The 15,786-nt window shown below is 40.4% G+C and overlaps 1 protein-coding gene across 1 annotated transcript in view; it reads left to right on the forward strand.

The window, feature by feature from the left end:
• Nucleotides 1-15,786, forward strand: part of HECW1 (HECT, C2 and WW domain containing E3 ubiquitin protein ligase 1) — a 229,670-nt gene that overhangs the window by 36,660 nt on the left and 177,224 nt on the right. The window contains exon 3 of the mRNA XM_040644429.1: nt 5,412-5,506. Coding sequence (XP_040500363.1) covers nt 5,412-5,506 — 95 coding nt within the window. The remainder of the gene's footprint in view (nt 1-5,411; nt 5,507-15,786) is intronic.

Raw genomic sequence — 15,786 nt, forward strand, 5'->3', positions numbered from 1 at the left:
TCTGTGTTGTCTTTAGGCTTTTTTGTTGCTGTTGTTTCAGATATCACGTTTATGTCTTTAATCCATTTTGAATTTATTTTTGTGTATGCTGTAAGAAAGTGATCCAGTTTCTTTCTTTGCATGTTACTGTCCAGTTTTCCCAATACAATTTGTTGAAGAAACTGTCTTTTTTCCATTGGCTATTCTTTCCTACTTCGTCGAAGATTAATTGACCATATGGTTGCAGGTTCATTTCTGGGTTTCCTATTCTGTTCCATTGACCTATGTGTCTGTTTTTGAACCAGCACCATACCATTTTGATGACTATGGCTTTGTAATACAACTTCAAGTCTGGATATTGTGCTTCCTCCAGCTTTGCTTTTCTTTTTTAAGATTGCTTTGACTATTCAGGGATTTTTGTGGTTTCATACAGATTTTAGGATCTTTTGCTCTAGTTCTGTGACAAATGCTCTTTGTGTTTTGATATGGATTGTATTAAATGTGTGGATTGCTTTTGGTAGTATATACATTTTATTTGATTTCTTTTTGAGAGATATCATTTTATTTGGTTTCTATTTGTCCAAACATTTTAGAATCAGAAAAGCTACATGTTAGGACATGTAGATCAGGGTATGGCTGGTTATGTATGTACATGTCTAATTCTTAAAAATCTTTTTAACCTTTTATTTACCAAACAATTATCCAATACATTTAAATAATATTCTTCCAATCCATGAGCATGGGATGTCTTTCCATTTCTTTGTGCACCCTCAGTTTCTCTCGTCAATGTTGCTTTTTTTTTTAATTTAAATTTTGTTAGTTAATATACAGAGCAATATTAGTTTCTGGAGTAGAATTCAGTGATTCACCACTTATATACAACACCCAGTGCCCTCTTTAATACCCACCGCCCATCTAGCCCATCCCCCACCCATCTCCCTCCTCCAACCCTCAGTTCATTCTCTATTGTGAAGAGTCACTTATGGCTTGTTTCCCTCTCTCTTTTTTCTTCTTTTCCCCCTTCCCATATGTTCATCCATTTTCTTCCTTAAATCCCACATGAGTGAGATCATATGGATTTGTCTTTCTGACTTATTTCACTTAGCATAATACACTCCAGCTCCCTCTGTGTCATCGCAAATGGCAAGATTTCATTCTTTTTGATGGTTGAGTAATATTCCTCTGTGTGTGTGTGTGTGTGTGTGTGTGTGTGTGTGTGTGTGTGTGTGTGTCTACCACATCTTCTTTATCCATTCATCAGCCAATGGACATTTGGGCTCTTTCCATTTGGCTATTATTGATAACGCTGTTATAAACATCAGGATGCATATACTCCTTCAAATCTGTATTTTTGCATCCTTTGGGTAAATACCTAGTAGTGCAATTGCTGGGTTGTGTGGTAGTTCTATTTTTAACTTCTTGAGGAGCCTCCGTACTGTTTTCCAGAGCGACTGCACCAGTTTGCATTCCCACCAACAGTGTAAGAAGGTTCCTCTTTCTCCGCATTCTTGCCGACACCTCTTATTTCTTATGTTGTTAATTTTAGCCATTTGACAGAGAGGTGGTATCACACCATGGTTTTGATTTGTATTTCCCTGATGATGAGTGAGGTTGAGCATCTTTTCATGTGTCTGTTGGCCATCCGGATGTCTTCTTTGGAGAAAAATGTCTATTCATGTCTTCTGCCCATTTCTTAACTGGATGGGTTTTGGGGGGGGGGGTGTTGAGTTTGGTAAGTTCTTTATAGATTTAGGAAACTAACCCTTTATCAGATATGTCATTTCCAGATATCTTCTCCCATTTCATATGCTGCCTTTGAGCTTTGCTGATTGTTTCCTTCACTGTGCAGAAGCTTTTTATCTTCATTTTTGCTTTTGTTTCCCTTGCCTCTGATGATGTGTCTGGTAAGAAGTTGCTATGGCCAAGGTAAAAAAAAAAAAAGTGCTGCCTGTGTTCTTCTCTAGGATTTTGAGGGTTTCCTGTCTCACATTTAGGTCTTTAATCCATTTTGAATTTATTTTTGTATATGGTGTAAGAAAGTGGTCCAGTTTCATCCTTCTTCATGTTGCTATCCAGTTTTCCCAACACTATTTTGTTGAAGAGATTATCTTTTTTTTTTCCACTGGATATTTTTTCCTGCTTTGTCAAAGATTAGTTGACCATATAGTTGTGGGTCCATTCCAGGGTTTTCTATTCTGTTCCACTGATCTGTGTGTCTGGTTTTGTGCCAGTACTATACTGTCTTGATGACTACAGCTTTGTAATACAGCTTGAAGTCCAGAATCATGATACCTCCAGTTTTGCTTTTCTTTTTCAGGATTGCTTTGGCTAGTGGGGGTTTTTTGTGGTTCTATACAAATTTTAGAATTGTTTGTTCTAGCTCTGTGAAAAATGCTGGTGGTATTTTGATAGGGATTGCATTAAATGTTGATTGCTTTGGGTAGTATAGACATTTTAACAATGTTTGGTTCTTCCAATCCATGAGCGTGGAATGCTTTTCCATTTCTTTGTGTCCTCTTCAGTTTCTTTCATAAGTATTCTATAGTTTTCAGAGTACAGATCTTTTACTTTTTTAGTTAGATTTATTCCTAGGTATCTTATGGGTTTTGGTGCAGTTGTAAATGGGATCAATTCCTTGATTTCTCTTTCTGCTGTTTCATTATTGGTGTATAGAAATGCAACAAATTTCTGTACATAAACTTTATAACCTGCAACTTTGCTGAATTCATGTATTAGTTCTAACATTTGAGGGTGGAGTCTTTCAGGTTTTCTACATAGAGTACTGTGTTGTCTGCAAATAGTGAAATTTGAGTTCTCCCTTGCCAACGTGGTTGCCTTTATTTCTTTTTGTTGTCTGATTGCTGAGGCCGCGACTTCCAGTACTGTGTTAAATAGTAATGGTGAGAGTGGACATCTCTGTCTTGTTCCTGACTGTAGAGGACAAGCTCTCAGTTTTTCCCCTTTGAAGGTGATATCAGCCCTGGGTCTTTCATACATGGATTTTATGATGTTGAAGAATGTTGCATCTATCCCTACTTTATACGTTTTTTTTTTAATCAAGAATGGATACTTATTTTGTCAAATGCTTTTTGTGAGAGGATCATATGGTTCTTATCTACCCTGACCTTTCTAACTTAAAGGCATTGGAATACTTTTATTGGAAAGGAAAGCTAGTAGTGCCTGTTTAGAATGCCTGTTATCTAAAATTTTCTGCCACCCAACTGTGCTTGAGGTGAAGCCATTGGCCCCTCCTTGCTGATGTCACTGGCACCTACAAGCAGAGAAACTGCTCTTTATAGAAAATACCAGTAATTGCACTGGCTCAATGAGGTTGCCTGGGTATATAGCTCACTGCTTTATTCAGCGTTCCCCCATGACCCCTAACCTACAAGATATCTGCCTTTCAGGCTGAAGTAGTGGGTCTGGATGTGTATACCTAACAATGTGCAGATAACGGTGAGGTACTTTGAAGAATACGGAACTAGATTGTAAGATTGTCCACCAAGAGCTTAAAAGGCAATCAACAATAACGCAAAATCACTGCAGGGAAAGAATGACTTAGGAGGGAAATGGAAAGTATTGACATATCTAAAGGAAGAACATACCCACTAAAAGGTGAGCACCCAGATATCATCCAGGCAGTGGGAAGTCTTGACAAGTACAGTTTGATGGATAAAAAAGAGGAAATACAAACGGCTAATTAAAATTTGGTGAAAAAATGTTTAATCTCCCTGCTAATCAAATACATGAAATAAAAATGAAATACTATTTTAAACTTACATTTAATCGATAATACTCAATAGCATGAAATGGTTAGAGCTACATTTTCTAATGAAAGTGTAAAGTGCTTTTGGGGAAGCAATCTGGCCACAGGAAGGAAATCCTTGAAATATTCACATCTTCTAAGGAAGAATATTGCAGTACTCATATCTTCTATGTCAAGAAAACTTTCTATATATAGTAAAGTTTACAGATAACAGAAACCCCAAAATAACAGTGGAAAACAACATAAATGTTATCTGCAAGGGAGGCTCCAAAATATAGTACTTTAGCTGGACATTACTATTCAAAATAAAATTGAGATTTTTGTCATTAGGGAGGAAAAGGAGAATGGGTGTTGGGTAGATAACCAGCAAGTTTTGCTCCATTATCCTAGGGAGCAAACTTGAACTCCAACATAATTTTCAAAAAATCATTCTTTTTTAGGGAAAAGCCCAAATTTTCAAAATTACAGGAATATTTACAATTACAAATGAATTCAATGATTCCATACAACAAAGAATATTATCAACAAAGTTTTGATAATTGAACCTATTTGTTTAATGTTAATTTTTTAAAATGCAGTTTTAGTACTTTATTATTTTACTACATTACAAATAATATTAAAGCTTATTCTCTCAGATGTGCACAAAAACACTCCTAGAACATTTTTTATACTTTTCTTCATTGTCCATATTTTCCATAACAAGCATATCTAAAATGCATGCTAAGAAAATTGTGGACATTATTTTTTGAAACATTATAATTGATGACAAATTCCCAGACCTGAGAAACAGGATCTCAAATTGGAGATTTCTCATGTTGTTCCAAGCAAAAATAATATAAGGGACTAAGACATAGCCTGGCAAATTTTTCAAATTTAAAGGAAAAATCCTACAAACAGTAAATTGGGAAAAGCAAGGCACCTTCAAATGAGCTAGACTCAGGGTGGCCACAGATTTTGTCTTTAGTCATCACGCTCCTCATGCATTATTTGCACTCTAAGAACTTTTATTTGCTTATCCAAGTACGTACTATTGTGGGTTCTATTTATTTTACAAGGAACATGGGGTAAGGGAAGTTAAGGAACTTGCTCGTTGTCTTACAGATTGTTGGTAATGGAGCCAAAAAGCAAACCCAGGCCGTGTGGGCCCCCAAGGCCGTATCTTTTCTACTTACATAGATAGGACTTTGAAGAAAAACAAACCCTGATGCAAAGAGCTTATCATTGCTGTGCACCAGAGCTTAGAAAATATGCCTCCCATCCATGTATTTCAGTAACTTCTCAAAGTCCCCCTCCAAGTTGCTAAGATACTAATCACAATGAATTAAATAACCAAGAATTACAGAACAGACCGGAGGTAGGCGCCAAACCACCTAGAATCTTACAAGTAAGGGTTTATTACAAGTAACCTCTAATGGGATTGGATGGATGCTGAGACGTTGAAATAACAGATTTCCCTTGGGTACAAAGAGCAATTTTTGATGACACATTTTTAGAAAGATGTCAGTCTTGTCCATGGAGACATGGGTTGAATAAGCATCATCAGATGTGGCCTGCTTGGCCCATGGGAGGAATTCCGGGGCAGTTCCTGGGGGTGTCCCTCTGGAGATGGTTATCTCTTCCTGGGTTAGACCCTGCTTCTCAGGGCCATTTGATTTTTGTTTTTCAGCTGAAACTAAGATCTGCTTCAAATACTACCATGGTGTGAGTGGAGCCCTGCGAGCCACCACCCCCAGTGTCACGGTCAAAAACTCCGCAGCTCCCGTAAGTTCTATTTCTTCCTCTTTGGTCAGAGCTAATCCTGGTGCTTCTTTGCTTTTTCCCATTTCGTGTGTGTGCGTGTGTGTGTGTGTGCGCGCACGCATATGGAGATATAGTGATAGATTATCGTGATAGATAGATAGATAGATAGATTATAGTAGATAGACAGAAACACATCTCAAAATAGTGAAAAGGAATGAGATCCAAAGGCAAACTTATTAAAATCGTACCACTTTTTGTTTGTGAGATGTTTGTAATTGACTCATGCTTAATAGCAGTGAGTAACAAGTGTTTCTTTGGAACGCATTTTTAAAAATTCCTTGGTTTTAAGTATTTATATTTTCATATGTTCTCATTTCTTTTTAGGATTATAAATAACGTTATGGAATAGAAATTTATAATCTCACACTGATTTGGGTCATAAAATTGTAAAATGGTAGGCCTAGAAAAGACTAGAATCGCTGGTCCTTTTTTCCTTTATATGAATGAGGAAACTGCCTGGAGTGCCTCAGTCACATACCTAAGCCCACAGCTGCAGACCAGAGATTTAAGTCAAGTCTTTTGTTGGTTGCTCTCTGGTTTTGCTCAGTACTCCAGTGATAAATGCTGTCTTTTCTTAAATTACAGTCTAGTTTACATCTTTGTGGCTTACCTTCATTCTCAATACATCCAATCAGCTGACATCTACTTTCAAGTGGCATTCCATTTCCTTTTCACATAAAATAAAGGCTAGTCAGTGGGGGAGGCTGACCAAACACCAGTAAGGACTTCATCAGGGTGCTGTGTAAGTAAAAAAGATTTGGTTTCTTCTATGCAAAAAAAGAAGAGAGAGAGAGAGAGAGCCTGGGTGGCCTAGTCAGTTAAGCATTGGATTCTTGATTTTAGCTCAGGTCTTGATCTCAGGGTTGTGAGTTCAAGCCCCACATTGGGCTCCAGTGAGAAAACCTGAAGTGAAATATGAATGATTTGGAAAGAACTTTGTCTCTAAAAGACACGGTTTTGCTGTTTCGCAAGTCAGTCCTTCAGGCTGGGGAAGATGGGTGACTTGAGTCCTTGGTAGTATAAGCAAGATAAGGTGGCCTCGGGGCCACAGGCTGGGCTGCCTCCATCCAGAAAGGTGGTGCAGACCTGGAGGCTGGCCAGACAGGGGGTCCCAGGGCTCCCTGTCAGATGACATACAGCGGGAGGCAGGGCGGGGAGAGAGAGGGACCATCTGTACTTCTGACCGGTTGTACCGTTTTCTCCTACACTAGCCAGACAGATGGGAGGGTGATGTCTGTCATTTGACTGTGTAGGACAGGAACATAAGTGTGGTGATTTGGGCAAGTGTTCCGACTGTCAGACCCGCCGCCCTGGGCCCATCACTTGTGCGAAATTCTCAAAAGAGGCTTGCCTGGAAAAGCCAAAGAGGCCTTGACAGAAGTGGCCAATTATCAAGGCAGGAGGGTCAGCTAAATCCAGGCGGCAAAGCTGGAGCTGGGGCTGAATGGAACCAGAGGCAAGGCGGACAGAGCACAGAGGCCCTGAACACACAGCAGACGAAGAAGAAAGGAGGCTGGAGGGGAGGCAACGGGTGCAGGAAAAGCCTTCCAGTCGCAGGCACAGCATGGCACGCAATGAGACAGCGTCTCTCCAGACACACTGATTTCTCAGCCAGGATGGGTTTTGCCCAGTGATGGACGAGCCTTTTTGGCTCAAGGCTGGGATGGGAGAGGAGAGTTCCTCGCCAGCCTCTGCTCGGACTGGTACCACGAGTGAGCTTGGGCAGCTCTGGAATCTTGAGGATTCCTTGTTTGGAGAAGCCTCTCTGGAGCATTTGTCTTCTCCAAACTCAGCCTCCTAGAGGCTCCAGATGGAATGTGCTTCTCAGACCAAATGCAAAGTGCAATAGACATCATCGCAGAGGTGGGCAGTGTGAGCCTAAAAGAAAACAAGGTGCCGACTACCCGGAAGACTGCCCGGATTGCACAGCAGAAGCTTTACCAGGCGGGATCAGGTGTCTACCAACAGGCTTTCCAGGGGCTGCCGACAAGAAACAAGGGCTGCCCGAGAGGAGGAAACAGCACACAAGGTGCTTCCACCTGACAAGAAATTCAGGAGACTGCATTGAATCCGAGTCAGCCCTGCTCTCACCCTTGTCATTCCACCTGCGCTACCATTGCTCGTACTTAAGTCTCAGACATGACACGTTGCCGTCATCGGGACGCTCATCCCTATAACGATTTTCTCCCATACATCGGTAGACACTTGGGTGGACCCTTTTATGTGTGTTCCGCAGTTGGGTTTTCTAATAATGAAACTAGAGGCTCGGACAGCATGGTGCGCTCTTCAGTGGACTTTCACTCGCCTTATTTTAGTGGATTCACGGCACATCTGTGAGACAGGCAGGAAGCCCCATTTTGGTTACAGGACCATTTGGCTATCTGGTGATGGAGCTGAAACAAATCTCAGTTTCGTTTCTGATATAATCTAGCAGCCTTCCGGGTTGAATCAGTGTTTGCATTCTGGTCTAAGGACTTATGCACGCTGTTTCGAAGGAGAAATGCTGTTCAAGTTTTTCAAAATCAGTTTGCCAATAAACTTTGAGTGTCCATTTTTCAAAGGAGGATTTCTGGTGCTGCATTAATCTCTTAGGAAAAGATGGCTGCCAACAGCCATTATGTCATGCCCCAAAGGGTCAATGAGTTAGTTTGTGCCCATATGCTAGAAGTACAATTCTCTGAAAAGGAGGAAAAGATGTCGAATGCCCCTTTAGTATATAACCAGTACTTCCATATTTTGAGCACAGCAGATTCTCAGTATGTTTTAATTCTTTTTCTCATTTCCTCATTGCCCCTTATCCTTTGCCTTTGTCCTGCTGACAATCATTGAGGCCCCAGTAATAAAAAGAGGGGGTCACCTATCCTTATCTTTCCAAGGCTCTCATTTATTTTTCTTAATTATATATCAGAACTATGATGAGTAGGGGTATAGAAATAAGTGAAATACAAGTCCTGGCATTGAGAACTTATGGTTATTCTATCGTGAATTATAAATACTATTTGAGATGTCCAGTGCTGGGGTGCGAAAACCCATCGGGCCGGTGTGTAGGGTAAGCAGCAGCAGGGAAGGCCTTCAGAGGAAGTGGCAGGCGGGCAGCGTGAATGGGATGTGCAAGGCCCTGGAGGGAGGCAAGGCACTGGCAGAATGACAGACACCAAGGGCCGAGGTGGGGGAGTATGAAGTGCCACAGGCCTGACAGGGAAGGAGACCTAAATTGCGTTAGATCTGAAGAATATAGGACTTACTTAATTTTTGCCATTTATCACCCTGTGCTTTGTTTCCCATACTGTTTTATCTTACTGGGAGCACCTAGCATATGTTTTATATTTTACTTCTATTTTTGGTAGAAAATCATGTTCAAAATAAGCTCTTCCTCTCAGTATTTTTGCCACCTTTCCCTGTGCATTACAGTCCCTCTTATAAGCCTCATGGTATTTTTTTTTCTTCCTCTCCCTGTTTATACATGGAAGGACAGAAATCTCTCCATACCTACAATTTGCCCAAGATGGCAACGGTAAATTGTCCTTAGCTCAGCACACTGAATTTTCCAGCTTTCCCTTCAAGGTCCATGCTTCCGCAGCAGGTTTTCCATCTGCCCTTCCCTCTTTGCGGACCAAGTGGCATACTCTAGTGGGGTCTACTGGATGGAGAGAGCTCTCCCTCTGCCTGCTGGGTTCTCTACAGGGCGAGAGTTTCAGATGCAACCTGTAGTTCTTCTCAGTGTATGCTCCCCATACCAGCTTTCCAGAACCGTCCCCATGCCAGCTTTCCAGAACCGTCCCCACGCCAGCTTTCCAGAACCGTCCCCACGCCAGCTTTCCAGAACCATCCCTGAGGAGCGCTCACTGCACAGTGCAGTAACCACCACGTGTTCCCTCATCCCCAGCCCCGAAGACGCCTGGGGACTGTAGCCTCTGGATACAGAAAATAGGTAGCCGTTGGAGGCATAACTGTGGCAGGATCAGGAAGCAGGGTCCAGGGTCCAGGGAGCTGGGGAAAAGCCACCACCACAGGGAGGGGTAGACAGAGGGCGTTCGTTCCTGCCTTATCTGGGGCCTGCTCTAGATGGTTCCCTAGATTTTGATTTAAATGGAAATGTACTTCTTACTCAGGCTTCAAGATTTTAATTTGGGGAAATCTCATCAGAATTGTGTTATTCTGGACTGTTTTTATCCCTAACTCACATTGCTATGGTCTTGCTCCCTACTAGTATCTTCTAGCTTTTTCAATAAGAAACTGGAAGTGAATATATCCATTCTGCTCCTTCTCCCACCACTTTGATCCAGTGTTTCTGCAACCAAGCTTTTGATAATAATTGAACAGCAGGAAGTTCAAAGCAAAGTTCTCTGCCAAAACATGAAATATCTTTCTGTAAGTTCATGTTCACAGATTCATTTGCTTTGTCAGACCGCCAAGCAGATATAGAGTTCATATTCTCCTATTTGGGGCCGGGGGGGGGAACTGAATAGGTCATTGGTCTGGAAATGTAGACTAAGTTAGTACTGTAAAATAAGATCGGGTTCACGGGGCACCTGGGTGGCTCAGTCGGTTAAGTGGCCGACCCTTGGTTTTGGCCGAGGTCATGATCTCAGGTCATGATCTCAGGTCATGATCTCACCTTTCATCAGGCTCCAGGCTCTGGAACCTGGATATGTGGAGTCTGCTTGTCCCTCTCCCCCACCCTTCCCCTCTGCCCCTCTCCCCACTCATGCTCTCTTTCTCTGTGTCTCTCTCTAAAATAAATAAATAAAATCTTTAAAAAAAATAAAAATAAAGTGAAATTAGATCAGCTTAAGATTTTCTTCACAACAGTCTGCAATGGACAGTGGACAAATAAGTGAATAATAGCCCCCAAACTCTAAGTCATTAAATTTTGTTCTAGTAATATTTGTCTTGGGAATTTTAAAAGCAGATTTTTTGGAAAAAATATTTTAAATCATTAAAAATAACTATAGAATAGCTACCTTTGGGGCTCCTGGGTGGCTCAGCCATTAAGCGTCTGCCTTCGGCTCAGGTCATGGTCCCAGGGTCCTGGGATCGAGCCCCGCATCGGGCTCCCCGCTCAGTGGGAAGCCTGCTTCTCCCTCTCACACTCCCCTTGCTTGTGTTCCCTCTCTTGCTGTCTCTCTCTGTCAAATAAATAAATAAAATCTTTTTAAAAAAGAATAGCTTCCTTAAAGTTACAAACTCCTGGAAAACACTCTGGCCAAATTAGTTGCAAAATTATCTCACAAGCAAGTGACTGATGGGACCAACTGTCAAACAGAATTGTTAGACATAAACCGATAATTTGATCAGCTTCATAAAAGATGGTAAAATCATCTTGTGGTTTACGATTGGGAGAGATTAAGTGGCAAGACAAGTTGCTGAATGAAGTCTTTCATGATACGCATCAGTTGCAATGAATCATCAGTTTGGGGGTGAAGGTCTCCCAGTTGACCCAAGGGTCCCCTTCATCCTGTGTCCACATGGAGTCTCAGCTTCACCCCCAAATGTGTCAAGAAGTAGTCCCAACATTAAAGGAGGAGTGAAGAGTTTATCCCTCTTGTTAACGGGGATGGAGGGCCGTGCTCTGCTGGAGTGGCCCCGGCCCTGGATCCAGGGGAGACCTGGCAGAGCAACCTTGGGATGGCCGCACTTCCCAAAGGGCTACTTTTCCATAATTTTAGTTCTTTAAATGAACCGTGTTGTGTAAAGAATTGCCTCTACACAGTGAAAGAGGGACTTGAGGAAAATTCTGAGCCATTTTCCTTAAATCGTAAGAAAACGGGGCCTTGTAAGGATTTAGTCAGAATTGAGCCTTTTGTGATCTCACCAGACTTGTGCCCTACAATCATATTGTTAAATCTGCCCTCTTTCCCGGTTCTGATTCTGGAATCCTGGCCCCATGACATTTGGGGAAGGTGACATGGTGTTTAGTTTATGATTTGGATTTTATAATAGCCCTAGGAGCCTTTTGTGAATTAATTCTGTTTTGTCTGTGTTCTCACGAACACATCCATAATTTATTTTTGTAGCTCGTCAGTGGTACTTATCCAACCAGGCATTAAAAGAGAACTTCATCAATAACCCTATGATGAGATGAAATTCTGAGACTTAATTCTGGAAATCAGTTTCTAAATGAAATAATCTCAGTTACGCTAGAAAGGCAAGAAGTCTGAAATAATTAGACTGTACGTTATTCTAATTTTTCATTTCTTTCCTTCGTATCTGTGCCTGTTAGCCTTTCTTTAGGAGAGAACTTAAGGAAACATTTTGATTTACAGAAGCCATAAATCAAGTGCTACAGATAAAACACAAGAAACATAAACTTGAGTGCACCTGCTTAAACAGCACATGTGATCTATTTACATGCAAAGGATCAGTGTTGCCCAGACATTTACTAGCGAGCTATAGAATGATTTTATAGGGCTTATTTTACAAGATTTCCTAACTATTGTAACTTTAAAGTCTGTCTCCATTCTACAAAGTCTGGGGGTGCACTGGAAAAGGGATTTCTCAGGGGAATAAGGAGAAGTTGGTAGTTAGATTTTTTTTAACCTTTTGATCCCCTGCACCAATATTATGGTTAGATATTGACATAACACATCATTTCTTCTATTTGAGAATCCATAGCCACCTTTTGTCTCGCTTGTAATCTGGCAAATTGTTTTATGGTGCTCGAAACTTCTTGCCTCTTATCCTCTTTCCCCAGGAACCACGCCCACCTCCTCAGCAGCAACCTCACCCCCCCCATATATGCAGCATTTTGATTCCCCGACCTTGGAGTCTGCTGAGAACATAGTTATTTTGTACGTCTTTGTGGAGCCTATGGCTTCTATAATTCATTTATTCAGTTATTTATTTATTAGTAAGCTCTTCTGTGTTGACCACTAGTCATACAAAACTGAGCAGGATAAATGCCCGTCTTCCTGGGATGGGGTTGAGTAGTGGGGAGAGAGACAAGAAAACAGGCAATAACAAAGGATTATTCTAAGTGCTGTGGGAGTGGACACATGGGGCACTTTGGGAGGACCAAGGATGAGCAGACCCAGAACATGATGGAAGGCCAAAACCAAACCATGACCAGGATTCTTTTTTTTTTTTTTTTTACTTCCAACAATAACTCTTCATTTTTTATTTTTTATTTTTTTTTATAATGATTTTTTATTATATTATGTTAGTCACCATACAGTACATCCCCGGTTTCCGATGTAAGGCTCGATGATTCATTAGTTGTGTATAACACCCAGTGCACCATGCAATATGTGCCCTCCTTACTACCCATCACCGGCCTATCCCATTCCCCCACCCCCCTCCCCTCTGTAGCCCTCAGTCTGTTTCTCATAGTCCATAGTCTCTCATGTTTCATTCCCCCTTCTGATTACCCCCCCTTTCTTTATCCCTTTCTTCCCCTACTGATCATTCTAGTTCTTATGTTCCATAGATGAGAGAAATCATATGATAGTTGTCTTTCTCTGCTTGACTTATTTCACTTAGCGTTATTTCCTCCAGTGCCGTCCATGTTGTAGCAAATGTTGAGAACTCGTTCTTTCTGATAGCTGAGTAATATTCCATTGTATATATGGACCACAACTTCTTAATCCAGTCATCTGTTGAAGGGCATCTCGGCTCCTTCCACGATTTAGCTATTGTGGACAATGCTGCTATGAACATTGGTGTGCATATGGCCCTTCTCTTCACTACGTCTGTATCTTTGGGGTAAACACCCAGTAGTGCAATGGCTGCATCATAGGGTAGCTCAATTTTTAACTTTTTAAGGGACCTCCACACTGTTTTTCAGAGTGGCTGTACCAACTTGCATTCCCACCAACAATGTAGGAGGGATCCCCTTTCTCCACATCCTCTCCAACAATTGTTGTTTCTTGCCTTGTCAATTGTTGCCATTCTAACTGGCGTAAGGTGGTATCTCAGTGTGGTTTTGATTTGAATTTCCTTGATGGCTAATGATTTTGAACATTTTTTCATGTGTCTGTTAGCCATTTGTATGTCTTCATTGGAAAAGTGTCTGTTCATATCTTCTGCCCATTTTTTGATTTGTTTATTTGTTTCTCGTGTATTGAGTTTGAGAAGTTCTTTGTAGATCTTGGATACCAGTCCTTTATCTGTAGTCATGACCAGGATTCTTGATCAGGCCCTTCATCTTTTTCTACACCGTTTTACCCAAGTGTAGGGGCATGTTATTCCCATGTGTATCTTCAGCAAAAGTCCCTTGAGGGTTTGATTAGACAAAAGCAGGGGAATATTTAGACATTTGTATTTTGGCTAACAGATCAGATGGACTCATTCTTGTAGAAGAGAAATAAGAGGAAAGGAAGTCACAGCCACACCAAGCTTCCTCTTCTAGAGAATTTACCCAGGTCCTGCCCACAATCATACCTCTTAAAAAGGTACCCTGAAAGTTTGGATTCCATTGTGGCCCAACATTAAGAAATTTGTTCTATTTTAGGGGAAGAAGCTTATACTAAAGTGGAATTTTGGGGTCTTGAGTCTGGAGGTGGTGTTTCCTGATAAGGTTCTTCTACCAGCTTTGTTTTGGCGTGGAGGGGTGGTTACATCCTTCCTTTCTGGGGTGTGGGAAGCAAAATGGCAAATCATATTCTCTTCATTCTCCATAGAAACCACATTTGAAAATACATATAGACACATATCTCTAGTGGAAAGTGGAGATCCTTTCTGTAAGAGCCATGTTCTTACACCGGGGTTGGGATATCTGTGAAGCCCTGATGTTATATGGATGTGTTCATGCATGTTCTAGGGGGTGGATCCCAGGCATTCATCAGATTCTGAACAGGGTTCACCGTCCCAGAAAGCTTATCACTGTTCGAGAAAATACCAACATCACTTTTTGCTGATATGGAGACCTAATTTGTCAGCCTTTGTACTGTTCAAAGTCTACCCTTTGCCTTTATTGGAGTAAACACCCTAGTCTTTGGCACCCCTATGTAAAGCCAAAAATGTTTTTAATGAAGGGAAACAGGTAGTAAATACCTAGATAAGAGACCCAAATCTAGAAAAACAATGAACCTAGACATGAATATATCCAGTGAGCCTGATATAGGAGGACATGAAAATTAAATGAAGGCCTCTTAAACAGAAATCTTTTTGTTTTTCTTCTGCAGCAGGATACAGATGTTGACGTCCCAAGGATTAGAGGCAAGGAGCTTGGCACAGAGTAGACAAATTAAAAAGTATTTGTTCTTCCTAAAACAAAGCAAAATGAATTCATAGGTGATGTCTTTCAAATGATTGAGGTATAAGTAAGTCCGATACAATTTAAGGATTCTAGAGCAAAGGAAAGAAAAAGCTTCTAAATAACTTTCCTTATCCACCATAGCACTGAAACCAGAACTGTCAAAGAGAGCACTAAAATAGAAACTGTAGGTCAGTCTTATTGATGAATGCAAATATAAAATCCTTAAGTTAAATATTGGCAAATAGACTTCAAAAGTCTTATTAAAATAAAATATTGTACCCAGGTTGTAAAGTTGCCTCAATATTCAGAAAATTATTATTATAATAAACTATGTGAATAGGAAACCACATCATCCTCTCCATAGATACAAAAAAAGCACCTGACATTTCTTTCTCTTAGTAATGCTTGTACTTTCAGAACAATGTTAAGTTATAGTGGTATTACTAGAGGTATTAATAGTGATCTCTTTGTCTTGGTCTCAACTTTAATGAAACAATTTCCAAATGGTTCCCCCAGAAAACATAGGCAAGAAATAAAGATCCAATATTGGAAAGAGAGAAAAAAATATCATCTTTTATAAATGACCTGACTATATTATCCAAAATAATTGATTGAGACTCTTAGAAACAAGAAATTATCTCTAATATATAAGAACAAATAGCTCTAGTATAAGCAAAGAAAAACCAATTAGAAAACATAATGGGAAAAAAAGGTTTTCATTTTAGATTAACCAAGAAAAATAAAATATCTTAATAAGAAACGTGCAAGACCATGATCTCAAAGAATTATCTGCACTCACATGTTCCCTGAATCATTATTCAGGATATGCAATAGGATATGGATATGGAAGCAACATAAGTGTCTGTCAATGGATGAATGGATGAAGATTATATGATAGATAGATGATAGATGATAGATAGATAGATAGATAGATAGATAGATAGATAGATGATAGATAGATGATAGATGATAGATAGATAGATAGATAGATAGATGATAGATAATAGATGAATATTATTCAGACTTGAGAAAGAAGAAAATCCTG

Source organism: Ursus maritimus, unplaced genomic scaffold (assembly GCF_017311325.1).
Source record: "Ursus maritimus isolate PB19 unplaced genomic scaffold, ASM1731132v1 scaffold_3, whole genome shotgun sequence".
Lineage (NCBI taxonomy): Eukaryota > Metazoa > Chordata > Mammalia > Carnivora > Ursidae > Ursus > Ursus maritimus.